The sequence below is a fragment of the Bos javanicus genome, chromosome 5, assembly GCF_032452875.1.
Source record: "Bos javanicus breed banteng chromosome 5, ARS-OSU_banteng_1.0, whole genome shotgun sequence".
Classification (NCBI taxonomy): domain Eukaryota; kingdom Metazoa; phylum Chordata; class Mammalia; order Artiodactyla; family Bovidae; genus Bos; species Bos javanicus.
Genome location: NC_083872.1, coordinates 115,382,053 through 115,401,334, shown reverse-complemented (window position 1 = coordinate 115,401,334; position 19,282 = coordinate 115,382,053). Strand labels below are relative to the sequence as shown.

Genomic DNA, 19,282 nt, shown 5'->3' with positions numbered 1-19,282 from the left:
GCCCGCTCTGTTCAGTAGTGTGACTTAGCCGCTGTGAGCCGCCAGCCTCTGCTCCCGCCCAGGAAATCCTCGGTGCAGCGCCCCCTCCCCGGGGACCCTTCCCCCCAGGATGCAAGCTGTCTCTTCCCTCGTCCATCAGCAGCCCCGCGGGAAGCAGGGCTGCCCTGGCATCATGGGGCCAGTGCCGAGCACAGGGTGGCCCAGGCATGGTGGCTAAAGGCATGAAAGAAAGCCTGGCATGCAGACAGCGGCAGCGGCCTTTATTGGGATAAACCACCGCACACTGTCCAGAAAGCCGGCTCCCGCCGTCCACCCGCGGGGCAGGTAACAACACAGCCAGGGTCGCAGTGGCTTTTATTTAATACCCAGAAATCCAAAGTAAACACTGCTTAAAACAAATCAAGGACACGAAGATACTGGCACACAAATTGGGCAAGAGAATTTGGCTGCTTTAAAACAACACAGCTCTTGTGTCACATCCAGTTAGGACCTCAGGGCACGTGGGGCTCTGGGCTCAGCACTTTGTGATGCCATGTTCGAGGGGGAACCAGAGCTGCAAGCAGGCGACCCAAAACCAGGGGAGGGGAGGGCGTTCAAAGACAGGCCACCCGAACAGTAAGAGGAGGCATGTCATGACCTATACCCATCACTGCATGGCTACCGATGACCTTGTCTTCACTTACTTCCTGTGGATGAAGGTCCCTCTTCGGGGCAAAGGTGGGGAGGTCATTCACTACAAATGGGAATCAGTGGAGGAGGACGGGTTCTAGAACTTTCCCGAGTTAAGGACTAAGAGGGAAGCTTTGCATTGCAAGGAGCTCCCAGCAAGTGTCAGAACAAAGTTGCTTCTGTTGCCACAGTTACCCAAGAAGATGCTGCAGCATGTGGACCTCCACAGCGGGGAGGTCCCCGGCCCCGACACTCGTGTCCTGACAGCTGTTGTCCCCGAGCCACCAGGGATGATGGGCGGATCCCGAGAGGAGGAATCTAGCCACTGCAGAGGTCACCCTGGCTTTGGCCTCAAAACTGCTTCCCAGCCCTCACCACACATGCGCTTTCAATTCTGGTTCCGTCCAGACAGCAAAGGGAGGAAAGTGATGCAGACGGCCCGAGGGGTCCTGCACAGGTGGGCAGAAGGCACACCCACGCCTTCGCGCCAGTTTGAGAAAAAGTAATTTGGAGACCAGGGCTTTAAAGAGTCAGCATTATGAGATAAAAGTGCCTGTCTATAGTTTTCCCATATATTTATCATTCCTGTTACTCTCCTGCTTGAAACACAAGTGGGCTTGAAGTGGGCTCACTGCCCTGGGAGCTGAACCCCACCACCACCTCCCTCCCTAGAAGAACCAATGCCCCTCACTCCGACCTTCAGGACGTGGAACAGGCCAGGGGAGCTGCCCACCTGGGCTGAAGACCCCAGGCTGCTTTCCAAACCCAGGCCTCCCCTCCTTCACCCCCACTCCCACCCCTACCCCCTCAGGTCCCCAGGAACTGGCAGCGCCCCACCAGGCCCATGAGTGCCCACAGTAGGTGGAGGGGCCTCGCCTCCCTGGCACCGTGGTTCCACGCGTGTAATGAAGGCAGCACAGAATGTTCCAGCCTCAGCAATTTTGTCAACGTGGATCTTTAATGTCACCGCCTCCCGCAGGAGATGCTGTAATGCCGTTTTAATTATTTCTTTCCCCTGCTGGGTAACCTCCTCCATCAAATTGGCTATTCTGAACCCAGCCCCAGGCTGGCAGCCGCCCGAGCCCAGGCAGAACAGGCAGCTGTTCTTTAAGTCCTGAGCACTGGTACGTGATGTAATATTAATGACGTGCTCAACAGCTCTGACCTACAGCGGGAAGGTGAATATCACAGAAGAGAAAGGCCCATGTTTCTGGGGTGCTGAGCAAACTCGGGGGTCCAGGTGTCATGAAAACCCCGACTCCGCAGGGAGGTGGGGGTGGGGGTGACCTAGTGGAAGACCCGCCTGAGACCCAGCCTAGGGGTGCCCCTTTCTCTCCCGAGATGAGTCGGGCGAGGGGTGAAGGGCACACAAATGAGGGATCACATTTCTTTCGACAGGGCGCCCCAAGGATGCCACAGGCTGCAGAAAGCTGGGACTCGCGGAGGACAGAGGTGAACACTTTGCCTTCCCTCTTTCGGCTGAGCTGTGCCCCACCCCCGACCCCACGTATTGAAGTCCTAACCCCCAGGACCTCAGCAGGTGACGGTATTTAGGGACAGGGGTCTTCACAGAGGTAATTAAGGTACTGTGAGGTCATTAGGGTCCACCCCAATCTGTTCTGCCTGGTGTCCTTATAAGAGATGAGACACAGACTCACAGACGGGGGAGAAGCATAGGAAGCGAGGGAAGACGGTGCCCGTCTACAAGCCCAGGAGGCTCCGAAGGCACCAGCTCCGCTGATACCACCGTCTCGACTTCCAGCCTCTGGAACTGAGACAATAAACGTCTGTGCTCTAACTCACCCCCCAACCCGTGGCACTCTGTTACGGCAGCCCCTGCAAACTGAAACACCCTGCTTTCCAAAGGTTTTTGGAAAGGCATCCATCCTCAAACAGGGCCTCTGGGATTGGAGACTTCCCAGCAGAGCTGTCTCCAGCTGCCTTTTAGAGCCAGCTCCAACACAGCCCACTCAGCCGCAGCAAGAGATGAAGAAACACCTCAGAAACCCTTCCTCCCACGGACCGTGGCCGCTGGGTCCACTGGGTCCCAGATGTCTGCGCAAAAGCGAAATGCAAGCCACACGGAGCAGACAAGGAGTGAGGATGCGAGTGGACACTCCGGTCACAGCTGAGGCTTCCAAGAGCTCAGAGGGAATTTTTTTTTCAAACTGAAAAATGCTTTTTTTTGGTAAAAAGGCCTGGCTGCCCAGGAGAGTCCTGCCCAGGAGATGCCACCAGGGGAGCCGAGCCATCGCCCTGCTGCAAGGCTGCAGCGTGTTTCTGATGACTTGTGATCACTGACAGCTGTCAGCTGGAAGGCCAGGCACCCCACCCCCGCCTCCCAGGGGCTGAGGGTCGGGGTTCCGGTTTTTTTTTTTCTTTTCCATCTTTTGATCAACAATTGACTTGGCCCCTGTGGCACCCCAGGTGAGGCGAGGCTGCAAACTCGCAAAGCATTGGTGTGGGGAACCTGCATTTCTAAGGATGCCGCCCGCTGTGGAATTACAAGGAAAGGAGGTGAAGAGAATCTACCAGAAAAAAAAAGTGGGGTGGGGTGGGGAGCAACCACGGGCTGGGAGGGGAGGCCAGGGCACCTCCCGAAGCACGGTCCCCGCTGAGGTCACTGGCTCCACGCTGTCACTCCAGGTGCTTGTACTTGGTGAACAGGTTGTAAAGAACCCGCAGGGTGGATTTGAGATCCAGGTTTACCACATCTGCAGAAGGAAAACAGAGAAACCACTGCGGGTGAGAGGAGCTGCCCCAAGTCCTGGTGCCAGCACCTGGGAGACGCGGGGACACCCTCTACGTCCCCCGCAGAGCACTCTTGCTGTCCCCGCCACTCGCAGGCCACTTCCCGAGCCCCCAGGCCGCCACCCCGTGGGATGAGCACTGGAATGGCGAGGATTCTCCTTCATCCCTTCCAGGACGGGCCCAGACAAGTCTGCGTGGTACGGGGTCTAGGACAGCCAAGGACACGTACTGGGGACGGCGGGCCATCCTGCGGGCCTCCTGGGGCAGGGCAGGCGGGAGCCATGGTCCTACCCCCTCGAGGTCAGGACCAAGGGGTGGCCCAGGAAGTCCAAGCACCTAGTTTGGTGGGAAGGGGCCCTGTCCCCCTGGGGGTTGAGGCACCTGGTTCTGCTCCTCCCTTGCTCTCTGAGCTCCGACAAGGGCTTGGGGAGGGCTGTGGTCATGGGTCACGGGACAGAGTTCCTGTCCTCGGATGGGTGTTCGGCAGTGACCGCTGAGCCTCCCAGGGGGCGTGGGTGGCGGGTAATGAGAACACCCCACCCAGGATTCACGCTGTTACTGTCGGGCGGGGATCCAGGAGCACTGGCGTCACCTGCAAACCTGTTATAATCGGGACCTGGAGGGCCCGTTCCACAGCCCCTGAGTTGGAAGATGCTTTGAGAAGCACGCCCTCCACCCCACTCACCCACCCCAGGGCTTCAGTTGTCCGCTCAAGTTAAGAGACTCCTGGTAGAGGTCATTTAACACAGGAGGCGGGTGCGGCAGCGAGGAGGCCTCTAGCTGGGGATCTGCTGGCCTCCACTGCCACTCAGACCTCACAGGCCAAGATCGAGCCACGGCCCTGCTCACAGGCACCACTGGGCCATCAGGACAGTGACCCGACAGGCATCAAACTGCAGCCAACCTTAAATATCGTCTCAAGACATGAAGCAGCGTCTCAGTCTGAGCAAGGGCACCTGGTGGGCAATCGAACCCTGAGCCTGTGGGGCAGAGGCCGCGTCCTCCAAGTCAAGTGGTTGCTGAAGAACTGGCCTTGGTGGCTTCACCAGCACAGGACTCTAGGTCCCCGAAGCCCCGAGGGCAACAGGGAGCTGGGGTCGGCAGAGCCTGGCCTTTGAGCCACACACTCGGGGCCTGATGGGAGAGACACGGCCGGTCACCCAGCCCCTCAAAGACCTGGATTACCTTCGGGGCGAGCCTTGGGCTTCTTAAGGCCTCCGTCCAGCATCAGCTCAAAGGCAAACGACACGTTGTGGACCTGCCAAGGAAGCCAGAGTTAGCGTCGGGGCTGCAACTGGTCCCAAGCCTGCCCACTGCCCCCCATCTCCACCAATTTTCTTCTAAGGGGATGGAAGCAAGCATGGACAGGGGAACCTTTGGAATAACTCGGCCCACAAGGACCAGGGGTGCCCAGGGCAGGACAGAGGGTGGGGAGAGGGAGGAGGAGGGAGTCTGCGGAGCGCAACACACACCCGCCAGGTGGGCCTCACTCCCCTTCCCAGGGGGGTTGGGAGACGTGGGAAGGAGTGGGGGTCCCCAGGCTCCGACACGCCCTCATGAAGACAAGTGACGGCAGCTTCTTTTCACAACTGAGGAACTGAGGCTCAGAAAGGGCGAGTCACCTCCCGAAGGTGCCCAGCCCTGGGCCCTGTCCCCAGCACACAGCAGTCACCTGCTGTCTGTCAGAAGGGCCTCAAGCCAGCTGAGCACGATGGCGTGCCCTCGGCAGGGGTATATCGGTAGCCCTGACCCAGAGCAGGTGCCGTGGACCCTGCTGGACCTGAAGTCAGGCCCCTGGTGGATGCTGCACAGCCTGGTCCTGACCCTCGACCTGCTCGATGCCCTGGAAACGTAGGCACATCTGCATTCAGCCCCCAAGGATGCTCGCAGTTTGCTCACTTCTGTTAATGGCTGCTGCAGAGGTTAGACACAGAGCCACCTCCGCTGAGTTTCAAGTCCACCTGAACCACGGAGATACTGGTGAGCAACCAAATCACAGCCAGCCAGATGTCTGCATCGAGTGAAGGCTGGCGGGGGCTGGGGGAAGGAGGAGGGCAGGGAAACCAAAAAGTAAAATAAATCACAGATGTCAGAGCTGGAAAGGACTTTAGGGCTCTCCTGTCATCAAACACCCTTTAAACAGCAACAGTTTCATGATTTCCCTGCCAATGAATCAGAAACACCACAAGTTTGCCTGCAAAGTGGTTTAATGATTAACCAGGAAAAAGACACTTGGCAAAATACTCCTCCGTTAGTCAAGACCACGAGAGCTCGGGGCACAGCAGAGAAGCTTCCAGGCCACGGAGGCACTGGGTGGGCAGCACTCAGAGACGCAGAGAAGGCCACCGTCCGCTGAGTATCAAACAGGAGCCCGGCCCTGGCATGGGGGACACGCCCCAGAGTGGGTGCAGGACACACACCCAGACCTGGGTGAGCTGCAAATGACCTGAGGCTCGCGGGCCACGCCGAGGGGAGACAGGACGCAGGCTGTCAGAGTTCCACCTGCAGGGCCCGGAGCCAGCCCGGAGAGAGGGCTGAACCCAGCTGGGCCTTGGAGCAGGGACACGCAAGGGAGATGACCAGAGGGTCTTAATCTCCCACTTCCCAAAGGAGGTCCTGGGTGAGATGGGTGAGACCATCTATCATCTGTGCTGAGAAAGTCCCTAAGCTCCGAGAGGCGGGGCCGGGCTTCAGCCCACACAAGTCTGGATCGGAACCTGTGCCCTGCCTCTGGGAGCATCCTGCCTCTTCCACCATCCTCTGAGATCCGGATCCCTGAGTCATACACACAACAGGTTTGGAGTCGAGACAGAGCCAGGACAGCCAAGAGGGAGAAACAGGGTAACGGTCGGGTTAGACCATCAGCCCAACGTGGGAAGAGACGTCTTCCGTAGCCCCCAGGCTGGCAGGATGCGCCCCCATCACGGGTGTGGAGCATGGTCAAGTCCACGAGGCCCCTCCCTGCCCCAGGGAAAGACTGGCTGGCAGGGGGATGGGGGTGTGGGAGGCGGGGAGGGGCAGGGGTCGGGCGAGCATCCTTTCAAGGCCCACCTCTCTGCAGCTGCTCGGCCTGACCAGTGATAGGTTTTGAGCAAGACTTTCCTCTGCTTTCTTCTCCGTCCGAGGAAACCAGCAGACAGGAAGCTGCCCCTTCCCCTTCCGTTCTCTTGCAGACCCAAGCCTCAACCCCACAACCTCGCTGCCCCTGCAGAGAAGCACCCTCGGAGCCCGGCTCCACGGACCTGGCACAAAGAACAGCAGACACCTCCCGACAGGACGTGGGGCCAGTACCTTGACCGTGATCCCCAAGAGTGAGACCCCACCCCAGGCCACACTCTGAACCCCAAAGCCCCCCACTGCTCCCAGGAGGCAGTCCACGGCCGGACCCCCAAAGTGCTTTCTCTCTGTGCTGCAAAGGAATTTCAAAAAACCAGGTGGGGAGAGAGAAGGGCAGAGGGTCCCAGAAAGGAATAGGGTCTCTTGGTTCCGCCCCTGCTGATGATCCATCTGCACCCCGAGGACCACTTTCCTCCCTGGGGACAGGGACTCCGATGAGGAAGCAAATGGGAAAGCACCCTGAAACTGCAAAGCCCTTTCTGGGATTTGTTTCCAGGAATAACCTTCAAGTCTCCAGAACACAGGCCACCCCCCCAGAGAGATAGGGACACTGTGGAATCTTCCAGAAGATGACCACAGGCCCAAGGTACCCAGCAAAGTGACCAGCACAGAGCAAGGCTCAATGGTGGGGCTCAAACAAGAAGCGTGGGTGGCACCCACACCTCTGAGATAGCTCGATGGGGCTGCTCAGTTGTTTGCAGGAACCTCAGGGTCGGAGACGTCCCATCTCATCTTTCTAAACTCCAGTGTGATCGTTTAAAAGCACGTGCCCATGATGCATCTCGGATTTTGCTCACTGATCTGTCTCCCATCACTGCTACAAGGACTCTCAGTGCCTGGCAGAGTCTGGGGTCCCGAGGATGCTTCGAGAGGGTCTCTCAGCGTGTGTCACCACTGCCCAGCCACACTGGGGACGAGGTGCCCGGCCCCAGCCAGAAGCGGGTTCAGGTCGGTGTAGCAGGGAAAGGCCATCATCTGCGAGGTGGTTGGAGGACCTGGAGGTTAGGAAGCCCCATGGCTAACGAGGAACCTCCCAGTGGTACCATGAGGCCATCACTCGTGGGGAGGAAGGCAGAGAATCCAGGGGTGGGGCTGGGGGCTAACACGGCTGGAGAAAGACCCTCCAGAACAACGGCTTCCAGCCAGGAGAGCTCTGGAGGCCACCAGGCCACCACTGGACTCTACAAGCATTGATGGTCTCACACCGTGCGGGATGCTGTCCCCTACAGCAGCTACCCGCCTCCCGCTCAGAGGTGAAGGTGGACCGAATAGGCCTTGAGCCTCCCAGGCCAGAGGGTGATGGACAGAGACTCGTCTCATCTCAGAGAGAAGGAGGCCGGGGCTGGGAGGCGCCACCCCTGCTACTGCGCAGAGCCTGTCCCGGAAAGAAGCCCAGCTCCAGTCGGCCTGGCTGACTTCACCCTTCTCACCAGCCTTCGTGCTCGTTTTTGTTCAGCTCTTTGTTCAGCCTCATGAACAAAGAAAAGATCTCTCCGGAACAATGCTTCTGGAAACTTCCCTGGTGGTTCAGTGGCTGAGACTTCTGGGAACCTCCCTGGCGGTTCAATGGTTAAGACTTTGCCTACCAGCGCAGGGGACATGGGTTCAAAAGATCCCATATGCTTTGCAGCCAAAAAAATCAACACATCAAACAGAAGCAATATTGTAACACATTCCATAAGGACTTTAGAAATGGTTCAGGTCAAAAAACAAACAGAAATCCTTCTGCAGCCGGCCACATGGGCAGGAAATGCAAGATGAACTCCGTGACCAAGCTGTCTGTCTTCCTGCCTCCTGACCTGCCCCATGAAGCCCCGAGCACCCCCTCACCCACTCTGTGCACCGAGGAGGGGAATGTGCCAGAACCTCGCTGATCTGCTCTGATCCATCTCAGCAGGCCAGACGGCAGCGACATTTGGCCGCGAGCAAGCCGCCCTCGCGATGCCAGAAGCAGGCTGATTGGTAAACACTGGCCCGGCTTCCGGATGCATCTCTGGCTGCCGCGCCCGCTTGCCTCGTCTGCCTCCCTGACTCACGGGTCTAGCACTTTGGGAAAATAAAATGACAGATGCTCTCGAGTTCAAGCCATACGGTGAGTCCACAAGCCAGGTTTCTAAAGGTGAGGACTAAACACTGCTGGGATGGCTGGGCCTGCGGAAGCCCTTGGCAGGAGGCAAACACCCGGTCACAAGAGTGTCCCAAATGTGAAGGCCATGCCCTTTGACCCAAACAATCCTCTTTGAGGATTTTCCTAGAAAACAATCCACAGGAATGGAAACATATATTTACATTTACATATTCATGATCGTGGCATCCAGTCCCATCACTTCATGGCAAATAGATGGGGAAAAAGTAGAAACAATAAGAGATTTTATTTTCTTGGGTTCCAAAATCGCTGTGGATGGTGACTGCACAGCCATGAAATTAAAAGGCACTTGCTCCTTGGAAAGAAAGCTATGACCAACCTAGACAGCATATTAGAAAGCAGAGACATCATTGTGCCAACAAAGGTCCATATAGTCAAAGCTATGGTTTTTCCACGTATGGATGTGAGAGTTGGACCATAAGGAAGGCAGCTGCTGCTAAGTCGCTTCAGTTGTGTCTGACCCAGTGCAACCCCATAGACGGCAGCCCATCAGGCTCCTCCGTCCCTGGGATTCTCCAGGCAAGAACACTGGAGTGGGTTGTCATTTCCTTCTCCAAGGAAGGCTGAATGCCAAAGAATTGATGTTTTTTTCTCCAACTGAGGTGTTGGAGAAGACTCTTCAGAGTCCTTTGGACAGCAAGGAGATCAAACCAGTCAATTCTAAAGGAAATCAATCCTGAATATTCATTGGAAGGACTAATGCTTATGCTGAAGCTGAAGCTCCAATACTTTGGTCACCTGATGTGAAGAGCCGACTCATTTGAAAAGACCCTGATGCTGGGAAAGATTGAGGGCAGGAGGAGAAGTGGGCAGCAGAGGATGAGATGGTTGGATGGCATCACCGACTCAATGAATATGAGCTTGGGCAAGCTCTGGGAGTTAGTGAAGGACAGGGAAGCCTGGCATGTTGCAGTCCATGGGGGTCAAACATTCGGACATGACTTAGCGACCGGACAACAATATATTCACAAGGATACCTTATTGTTTTAATAGCCAAAAAGAAACAAATGAACTGCCCTAGAGTGGAAAACAGGGAGACTGGCATCAGAGCTGCTCCATGGACATTGTGCAGCCACTGAAGATGGCGTCTAGGAAGCTCATGAAGCAGCAGGCAGACCACGCGGCACAAACAGGGGAAGGATTTGCAACTCTACTGACATTCGGCCACAATTATGAAGACCAGCATCGTCCCAGGGAAAGAGTCCAACGAGAACGTGGCACACGTCCCCTGGATTCGTTAGGCACTGCCCACAGGGCTCCTTCCTTTCCTGAGGGTCACATGTCATCACCACACCATTTTCTAGGCAGGCTGGACTTCACAAAGAGCGGCCCAGGGATTCTACACTGCTCACTGGGATGCGCGTGTCCCGGGCCACTCCCAGGATGGAGACCGCGCACACACGTACCTTCTGATCGAAGCTGTCGGGGGTCAGGTAGAAGTTGTGCAGGGGTACGAAGTAATCTTCCAGGAGCCCCATTAGCAGCACCAGGTACACGCCATCTGCAAACTACAGAGGAGCACACGTCACGTTCTGGGCCGTGCACGGAGTCAGCAAAGGCTCTGCAGCCCCTCAAACGGGGGAAAAGTGCTTAGAGTTAAAAAAAAAATCCATCTCTTGTTGAGGAACTCGGGCCTGCAGTCAGGTGAAGGGCCAGGGTGCAAAGCGGGCACTTGAGACTGTATGTGATCACACGAAGTGTGGCCAAGTGGGGAGGACCAGACCACTGACCTTGGGGATAACGCTGGGTCCCACATCTCTGGGTTGTCGTGGGGACCCTGTGAGGAGGGGGGCAGGGAGCACCGGACACGCAGGGAGTGCTCCACCTGTGCCAGCAGTGGGCACAGTTAATCCACAGCCTGCAGGGTGCCCTAGGCTTTGGTTTGGGGTTTGCTGCCCTGTTCTGCTTGCTCACTTGGTAAGCTGCCTGGGTGCCTTCTTCTAGAGGCATTCACAGCGGGACAAGACTTTCCCATGCCCTGTGATGGAGGGCTTTTGTGTGCACCCAGCACGCAGGTCCATCCGAGCTGGGTCCTAATTGGTAGGCTACAGTCTCTCCCCAAATCCCAGCCTCTTGACCTGCTACATGGCCCAGCAGTACCTCCCATGCACAGGAAGCGGCCAGGAATCTAGATCCAAAGACTTTGTTCTTTGCCTGGGCTCCCCCGCTCCCAATAAGCCAGGACAGGGGGCAACTGCTCCTTTTACAGTAAACCAGTGGAGACCAATGAAGGCAGAGCAACTTGCCCAGGGGGAGGAGAGGACCAAGGTGCAGGAGGCGGGGCCTGATCTCTGGGACATGGACCAGCACGCGGGGCGGGGAGGGGGCAGGACCTGCCCGCCCACCCTCCCAGAGGGCATCTGCTGCAGATCAAGGACTCGTGACGAACCCAGCCTCCAGATTCTAAAGCTGTGTGGTCCAATTCAGTTTCCACTGGCCACATGTGCCCGCTGAAAATTTCCACAGGCTTTTGAATGATACTGACTTATTTTAAGTTTAAACATGTGGGGAGAAGCTCAGAGAGGTTGAGGAAGTGGCTCAGTGTCACAGAGCTAGGAAGCTGCCCTACAATCTAAAGTGGTTTTAAAAAGAAAGGAAAACACACACATACACACACCCAGAGCAAGAACCGGAGCCGTTTGCTTTGACTTCCAGGACATCAGAAGTTTAACAACGAACATATTTATGAAAATACTCAGAGCCCTTTGCAACAACAAAATCTGTATTTTGGGGGCCGGGTATCTCTTTTGGTGGATCACTGGCTCAAAATATTTTTAAGATATTACCTCATGTGTGTTTGCTAAGTCACTCCAGTCGTGTCCAATTCTTTGTGACCCTATGGACTGTAGCCCAGCAGGCTCCTCTGTCCATGGGATTCTCTAGGCAAGAATACTGGAGTGGGTTGCCATACCCTCCTCCAGGGGATCTTCCCCGCCCAGGGATCGAGCCCAGGGCTCTCATGTCTCCTGCACTGGCGGGCGCGTTCTTTACCTCTAGCACCATTTGGGAAGCCCCATTACTTCCTACTGTGCAGTGACAGAAAAAAATAATGGACACACAGAGCAGACAGAGATCAATGCAAATTTAAGCTTAGAATCAGCCTAAGATGCGTGGCTGTTGATACCAGCAGGCAGAGCCATCTGGGCAGTGACCATCAGGGACAGCTGGCGAGGATGTGGGTTCTCACCACCGCCGATGAGAGTTTCAGGCGGGCAAAGCTTCCGGGCCCTCCATGTAACTACCCACCTCTGCTCTAACAGCCCCATTTGTAGGAGTTTATCCTGAGGAAGCAGATAAAGGTATAAACAGCTGTGTCCAAAGATACTGGACACGGTATGTATCTACCAGATCAGGAAACGTCCTGTCACAAGGACTGGATTTAATGACACGCAGAATAGGAGGCAGGTACTAAAGCGATGAACACACACAGGCCAGACAACACGAAAGGCATGCGACGAAACCCACTCACTCACACAAAAAGAGGCCCACACTATTAAGTAACACTTTACAAAACAGCTGTTTTGCAAAAAAAAAAAAAAAAACACCTGACCCACAGCCATTTCAAAAAACACACTCATGCATACAAACCATCTAGCAAAAGGCACACCCAACCGTTAACTGCAGTTGGTTACCTCTGGAGAGAATGGTGAGGGAGCTGGGGCAGGGGCAGACTAAAAGGATGGATCCTTTTCAAATGAGTACACTTCTGGACTGTTAATACATCAGGCCGCAAATAATCAGGCTAAACGCGTGATATTAGTAAACTGCTAAAAAAAGAAAAAAGTGTTCTTGCAAATAACACACAAATAAATATATACGTTAGAAAATGGGCCATTCAAACATAGAGCAAGCTGCCCACGAGGAGCCATCCGTGTGGAGAAATGATCTGGAGTAAACCCCCAGCGCCGTTATCTCTGGGTGAGGGGATTACGGGGGATTTTTATTTGTTTTGCTTATCTGCATTTTCAGACGTTTCTACAATGAACCTGAATTACTTTTTTAATTAGAAAAGCAAATGAGAAAAGTTAAAGAAAGAGAAAGGAATGAATGCAATCACCCAGGGGTTTAAGAAGGATCAGCTGCACATTAGAGAAACGGGCACCGAGAACGCGAAAGACGTCAAACTCAAGCACCCAGCTAATCCCGGGGAAATTATATTTTGTCTTTAATGCTTGCCAAGTGCTCAAAACATATTTTCACGCCGCAGCTTTCGCTCTGAGTCAGGGTGGGGAGGTATACTTTCTATACTTGCGGCGGGAGAAATATGTGGTGTGTATTCACTAGAGGGACGCCAGCCAGCAGTTGCTGGCTAAGCACTAAGGGTAGGACGGCCACGGACAGCAGAAGCAGAGGCGGCCAGGGATATCCCTGGTGATCCAGAGGTTAAGACTCCTCGCTGTCACTGCAGGGGGCTGGGGTTCGATCCCTGGTCGGGGAAATAGATTCCACATGCTGTGCAGGCAAAACAATTTTAGAAAAATTAAAAAAAAAAAAGAAGCAGAGGCAGAGGCAGCCACATATTCTAGTCTGAGGGACACGCACACGCAGAGGCTCCTTGGTGGGGGTGCCGGCACCTTGGAGGGCGCAGTGGTTGAATTGCATCCCTGCACCAAAAAAGACACCGATGCTGGGAAGGATTGAGGGCAGGAGGAGAAGTGGGCAGCAGAGGACCAGAAGGTTGGAGGGCATCACCGACCCAGTGACACGAGTGTGACCAACCTCCGGGAGTCGGTGATGGACAGGGAGGCCTGGCGTGCTGCAGTCTATGGGGTCATAAAGAGTCTGACACAACTGAGCGACTGAACAATAACAACAACCAAAAAAGATGTGTTGGAATCCTGACCCCCCTCTCGAACCTGTGAGTGTAAATTTACTTGGAAATAGGGTCTTGGCAGAGGTAAGCGCGTTAGGGTGGGCTTTAATCCAACACGATTGTGTTTTTACCAAAAAAGGGGGGAAATTTGAATACAGATCCATGTGAAAGCCAAGATGGAGACAATACATCTGATGACTCAAGAAAGGCCCAAAGTTGCCAGCAAGCCACCAGAAGCTGGGGGAGGGGCCTGGCACTGACCACCTCCCTGCCCCCCACCCCACCCCCTCCCAGAGCCTCGGAAGGAACAGCCCTGTAGACACCCTGATCTGGGATTTCTGGCTTCCAGAACTGTGAGGTTATATGTGTTGTTTAATGGGCTTTGTTCCAGGAGCCCCAGGAATTAAAACAGAGGGTGTGGGAGAAGGTCCAGGAGGCTGGGGCTGGGACTATTTCAACTGCGTGATGGACATTCTCTGTATGACGAACACAACGCTGTCTGATTTTGTTCACGCAGCCCACCGAAGATCAGAGAGCTGGCTGGAAACCACACCAGACAAAGGATGCTTCAACCCCGAACGCGGCTCACCTGGGTCTCCAGTTCCGTCACCTCCAGATTCAGCTTGTTGAGGTGCTTGTTCACAAACGTGATGAGAGACTGCAAGGCAAAGAGACACGGGAAACGTGAGCACGAGATTCGGCTCCCACGTCATGGGAAGGTCGAGACAGGTGCCATCTCTGGCTCTGTGAGACGCTTCCGTAACCTCCCCTGTTGGCTGGAATGAAAGGCTCGAGTCAAAAATGAAATGTTCTTACAATCACCCTTGGTTTTAATGAGATAAAACCTAAATCTACCCCAGCTGGTAAAGAAACGCACAACTCTGTCCACCAGCCCACGTGCACACGTACCATACTTAACAACCCTGCAGAAGAGTGATCTGCGCCCCCAAGATGGATGTGCCGACTCCCACTCAGGGGGAGATACTTAATTGCTTCAACGTAGGCTAGCTGTAGCCTTGAACTACAAAAGACTGAGACAGAAAGGCTGCCCGGGGCCACCTCCGTCAGAGTTTCAGTAAACGAAGAGACCTCAGAGACTTGCTGAGTCCTGGTGTGTATCTACACAGGGCCACTGGCTTCTCCTCTTTGGTGAAAGTTTAAAACTTGTCGCCTGCAACTTGTCTCAGTAATCAAACCCAACTTTCATGGAATCTCAGTGTCAACCCCATCTCTCCCTGCCCTGGACATGATGTCATTTCCTATTCATTTAACCCAGATATACTATGTGCCCAGCACTCTGATTGGTGCTGGGGATGCAAGGCAGTAAGACAGAGCCCCATCCTGACATCTGGGGCACGATTCTCCATACATACACCCAGTGGAGGCAATGGGGAATCCAGAGACGCAGCAAAGCAGATGAAACTCAAATGTCAGGGTGGTGGTGGGGTGTCGACGAGAAGCACGTGGATCCCTGGAAGATGAGGGCACAGGGGAGCATCTCAGCTGGGGGGTGGAGTGGGCGGAGCAGCCACCCAGGCCGTGTATACCTGTGGGAGCCCTCCAGCACCTTCCAGCGGGGGGCTGGAGGTGGGTGGGATGGGAGAGAGGAGTCGGGCGTGATCTTGGAGGGACCTGGAGAGCTGGACAGGGTCCCCCTGCTTTTATTCTGGGATTCAGGAGACACTAACACGACACCCAGTGTGGGGGTGGGGAAGGGCCAGGCTGGAAGCAGGAAGGTGTCAGGGAAACAAAAGGATTCTTCCTTGGTCATTGCTGGGATCCCCACAATACGCCTTCTCAAAGAATGAATCAGATCTTCTGCAAGCCAGGGCTTCCCTGGTGGCTCAGCGGTCGATAATCCACCCGCCAATGCAGGAGAGGGTGGGTTTGATCCCTGGGTAGGGAAGATCCCCTGGAGAAGGAAGTGGCAACCCAGTCCAGTATTCTTGCCTGGAAAGTCTCATGGACAGGGAGGTCTGGCATGCTGCAGGCCGTGGGGTCGCAGAGCCGGACATGACTGAGCTAGGGAACAACAAGTTGTGCGTGCACTGGACGGAGTCCAGGGGCCGGGTGTGGCCGGGGTTGGGCTGGGGGCACTGCTCCGAGGGCCCAGAGTACGCTGCTTGTTATCCAAGCACGTTCAGTAGGCTTCGCCCCGAAGGCCCACTTCCGCAAAGTGCTTCAAGAACTAACAGTCTCATCATCCCAGCCTGGACCAACACGCTCCAAACGCGAGTTCCATGGGAATGTAATGTGTTCTGTCTATCCCGATACATTTAAGTCAACAGATCTCACTGCAGACAAACACGCCTGGGGAAATGCACCCCACCAAGCCCCCTCTTAGTGAAGTGAAAGTCGCTCAGTCGTGTCCGACTCTTTGCGACCCCATGGACCATCCAGTCCATGGAATTCTCCAGGCCAGAATACTGGAGTGGGTAGTCTTTCCCTTCTCCAAGGGATCTTCCCAACCCAGGGATCAAACCCAGGTCTCCTGCATTGCAGGTGGATTCTTTACCATCTGAGCCACAAGGGAAGTCCAAGAATACTGGAGTGGGTAGCCTATCTCTTCTCCAGGGGATCTTTCCCACCCAGGAATCAAAACGGGGTCTCCTGCATTGCAGGCAGATTTGTTGCCAGCTGAGCTACCAGGGAAGCCCAAGCCCCCTCTTGGAGAACTGCAAAGCATGTCAGCATATTACAGACTCTGAGAAGTCCTGCATGAAGCAACCTGTGTGGGAAAACTATTCAAGATCGAGAGCCGTCTGCGCAGAGTTGAGGGCTTAGATTTTACAAGCGGAGATCCGTCCCACCATTGCCTTCCTGAGCATTCTGCAGGCACTCAAATAACTTGATGTGTACTGAGTCTTGATTCCTCCGGGGGGAGAGAAAGCCATCCGCCTGGAAGCTCGCCATTCCCCAGCCCCTGACTCCAAAGCCTTGTTCACACGGTTTCTTCCATCAGAGGCTGACCAGCAGGCTGCGTCCCCTTTGCGCTCCCAGCTGGGGAGACAGGCCAAATGGAGCTCAGAACAGCTCTGCCAACAGCGCCTGCTTGTTTACCAGGCACGTGGTGGCTGCAGCTTCGCGGTAACGAGGCCAGCACAAGCCAGCAGGCTGACATGCTGAAAAACATTTACACACTGAAAAAAAGCCTTGATTCGGAATGAACTGCCCCCCAGCACTGGCAGGGTAATTCACTCCACAGCAGTGGCGGGGAGGGTGGCCAGGAAGATACCCAGGAGCAGAGATGCTGAGTTAAAAAGGTGCTAATTTTATGCACCGCAGTTACGCTTTTGACTATAATTACACTTCAATCCATGTGGCAAACATTTCAGAGATTTCAAACATTTTCCCACCTCCTTCCCAGCACGGAGTTCATGCTGTTAAAAAAAAAAAAAAGCACCCAGAGATGGAGGGAAACACCCTGACTAAGAACTCACCTTCTTCACAACACTGAGCTTGTCGGGGGCGTGGTCGAAGAGCGTGTCGAAGGCGTCCCGCTCTGCAGAGACACGAGAAGGGTTTAAGGAGACGCGGGCGCTGCTCTGATCATCTCTGCATATCCCCGGAACCAAGCAGTGTCTAATCCCCCGGCATGTTCCACCTGCCTGGAAGCCTTTGCACTCCTGCCAGAGCCAAGAGGCAGGTGCTGACAAGGAGCAAAATCAAGGGAAAGACGCTTTGAAGGGTCCCTTTAACTCAGTTTCTGCCTCTGAACACAGAATACAGGGGAAGCACTCAGACATCACATCCTAGTCTCTCTCCATTTTCCCCACACACCTTGTTGATACATCTCGTGGATAAATCTGACCACCTCCCCAGGTAATCGTGGCTGCCACCCCCAAACAAGCCCTCACCTAGGGATGGTGGCTACAACTTCCTGCTGAATGGGTTCTACTCCTGCACTCCCAACTCCTCTGATCCATTCTCCCCTGAAGGCCCAGTAAGTCCTTTAAAGTTTTGCTGTTCAGTCGCTAAGCTGTGTCCGATTCTTTGGGACCCCGTGGGCTGCAGTATGCCAGGCTTCCCACTTTAAAGTGTTAATTGGATCATTTCTTTCCCCCTCCCCACCCCTGCTTTCTTTCTATGAAGAAAGCTGAGCGCCGAAGAATTGATGCTTTTGAACTGTGGTGTTGGAGAAGACTCTTGAGAGTCCCTTGGACTGCAAGGAGATCCAACCAGTCCATTCTAAAGGAGATCAGTCCTGGGTGTTCATTGGAAGGACAGATGCTGAAGCTGAAACTCCAATACTTTGGCCACCTCATTCGAAGAGTTGACTCATTGGAAAAGACCTTAATGTTGGGAAAGATTAAAGGCAGAAGGAGAAGGGAATGATAGAGGATGAGATGGTTGGATGGCATCACCAACTCAATGGACATGAGTTTGGGTAAACTCTGGGAGTCAGTGATGGACAGGGATGGATGGCGTGCTGCAGTCCATGGGGTCGCCAAGAGTTGGACATGACTGAGTGACTGAACTGAACTGGACCCCATCCCTGTGGGGACTAAAACTCTCCATCACTCTCTCATCACTCTTATAATAAAATTCTCTCTCTCTCCCATGGGCCCACAGGGTCCACAAGTTCAGCATCACCTCCCAACACCCACCCACCCCCAACCTCATTCCACCCACTGGTACCTCCCTCTGTCGCATGCCCACCAGCGGGCCTCTGCACCTGTTCCTCACCAGCCTCACCTCCCTGAGGTCGTCTGGGGGGACTTCTACAACCACCTGTCTCTAAAAGAGCACCGCACTTCCACTCTCTGTCCTCTCACCCTGGTGCAACTTTCCTAGCGATTACTCACGGCTGTCAGTAAAGAATCTGCCTGCAAGGCAAGAGACCCAGGTTTAATCCTTGGGTTGGGAAGATCCCCCAAAGGAGGAGATGGCAACCCACTCCAGTATTCTTTCCTGGAGAATCTCATGGACGGAGGAGCCTGGTGGGCTATGGGGTCTATGGGGTCGCAAGACTCGGACACCTCCACCATCACTCTGTGCGAGCACGTTCTGTTTTTCCTTCTTTGCTGGACTGTCTGCTCCTTGCAGCCCGGGACCACTGTCTCACTTCTTCACTGCACCATCACTGGCTCCAGAACCGTGAAGGGCCTGCAGCCAGTGCTCAGAACAAAGGAAAAGGGCCAGGAAATCCTGCTCAGAACCCCTCGCCAGCTGCTCTTCCCCAGGGTATCTGCCTCCATGGGAAGACCCCCGGGGCCGGAAGGGACCTATCCTGCCACGTCCCAGGGACCCCGACCCATTCTACCTGCCTGCCACTCATGGGCCCAGCCATGCCTTCCAAATTAACACAGAATCAACCCTTCTCTTTCAGTTGCAAGGCAACCAGAGGCTGGGGCGACGTGGCCGTCAGTGGACCAGACTGTCTGGGCCAGGGGCCTGCTTCCAGCCTGACACTGCCATGGCCGGTCACACGGAGGCAGACAGAGCCCACTGCCGCCTGGAGCCCAGGCAGGGGGGCGGAGGTCTCAGGGTGGGACCCAGGGCTGCAGGGGAGTCGCTGCCAGGACAGAAGGGGTGGGGATGAGGGAATCTGGAGGCCTGGGGGCCCCCCTTCGGTCCTCAAGGATACCCGGTCCCCCAAGGTGTCTGGGGGTGGTCAATGCTCAGAGAACCTCAACCAGCAGAGAGGCCCTCTATCCAAGCTGGGGCTGGGACTCAAACCCCCTGCATGGAGTCTGGGGGAGGGCTGGGGTAGGAAGAGCCCTGAACCTGTCTGGAGGGGGCTGGAACCTGGAGCTAGAGATGACCCAGGGCCTGCTTCAGGATCG

The 19,282-nt window shown here is 55.1% G+C and overlaps 1 protein-coding gene across 4 annotated transcripts in view; it reads right to left on the bottom strand.

The window, feature by feature from the left end:
- Positions 1–239: 239 nt before the first annotated feature.
- The window catches only part of PARVB (parvin beta), a 116,565-nt gene continuing 97,522 nt past the window's right edge, over positions 240–19,282 (bottom strand). For all 4 annotated transcript variants that reach the window (XM_061418809.1, XM_061418813.1, XM_061418810.1 and 1 more), the window contains exons 9-13: positions 16,937–16,998; positions 14,086–14,154; positions 10,090–10,191; positions 4,606–4,678; positions 240–3,383 (exon numbers count right to left, since the gene is read on the bottom strand). In XM_061418809.1, coding sequence (XP_061274793.1) covers positions 3,307–3,383; positions 4,606–4,678; positions 10,090–10,191; positions 14,086–14,154; positions 16,937–16,998 — 383 coding nt within the window. In that variant the 3' untranslated portion in view covers positions 240–3,306. The remainder of the gene's footprint in view (positions 3,384–4,605; positions 4,679–10,089; positions 10,192–14,085; positions 14,155–16,936; positions 16,999–19,282) is intronic.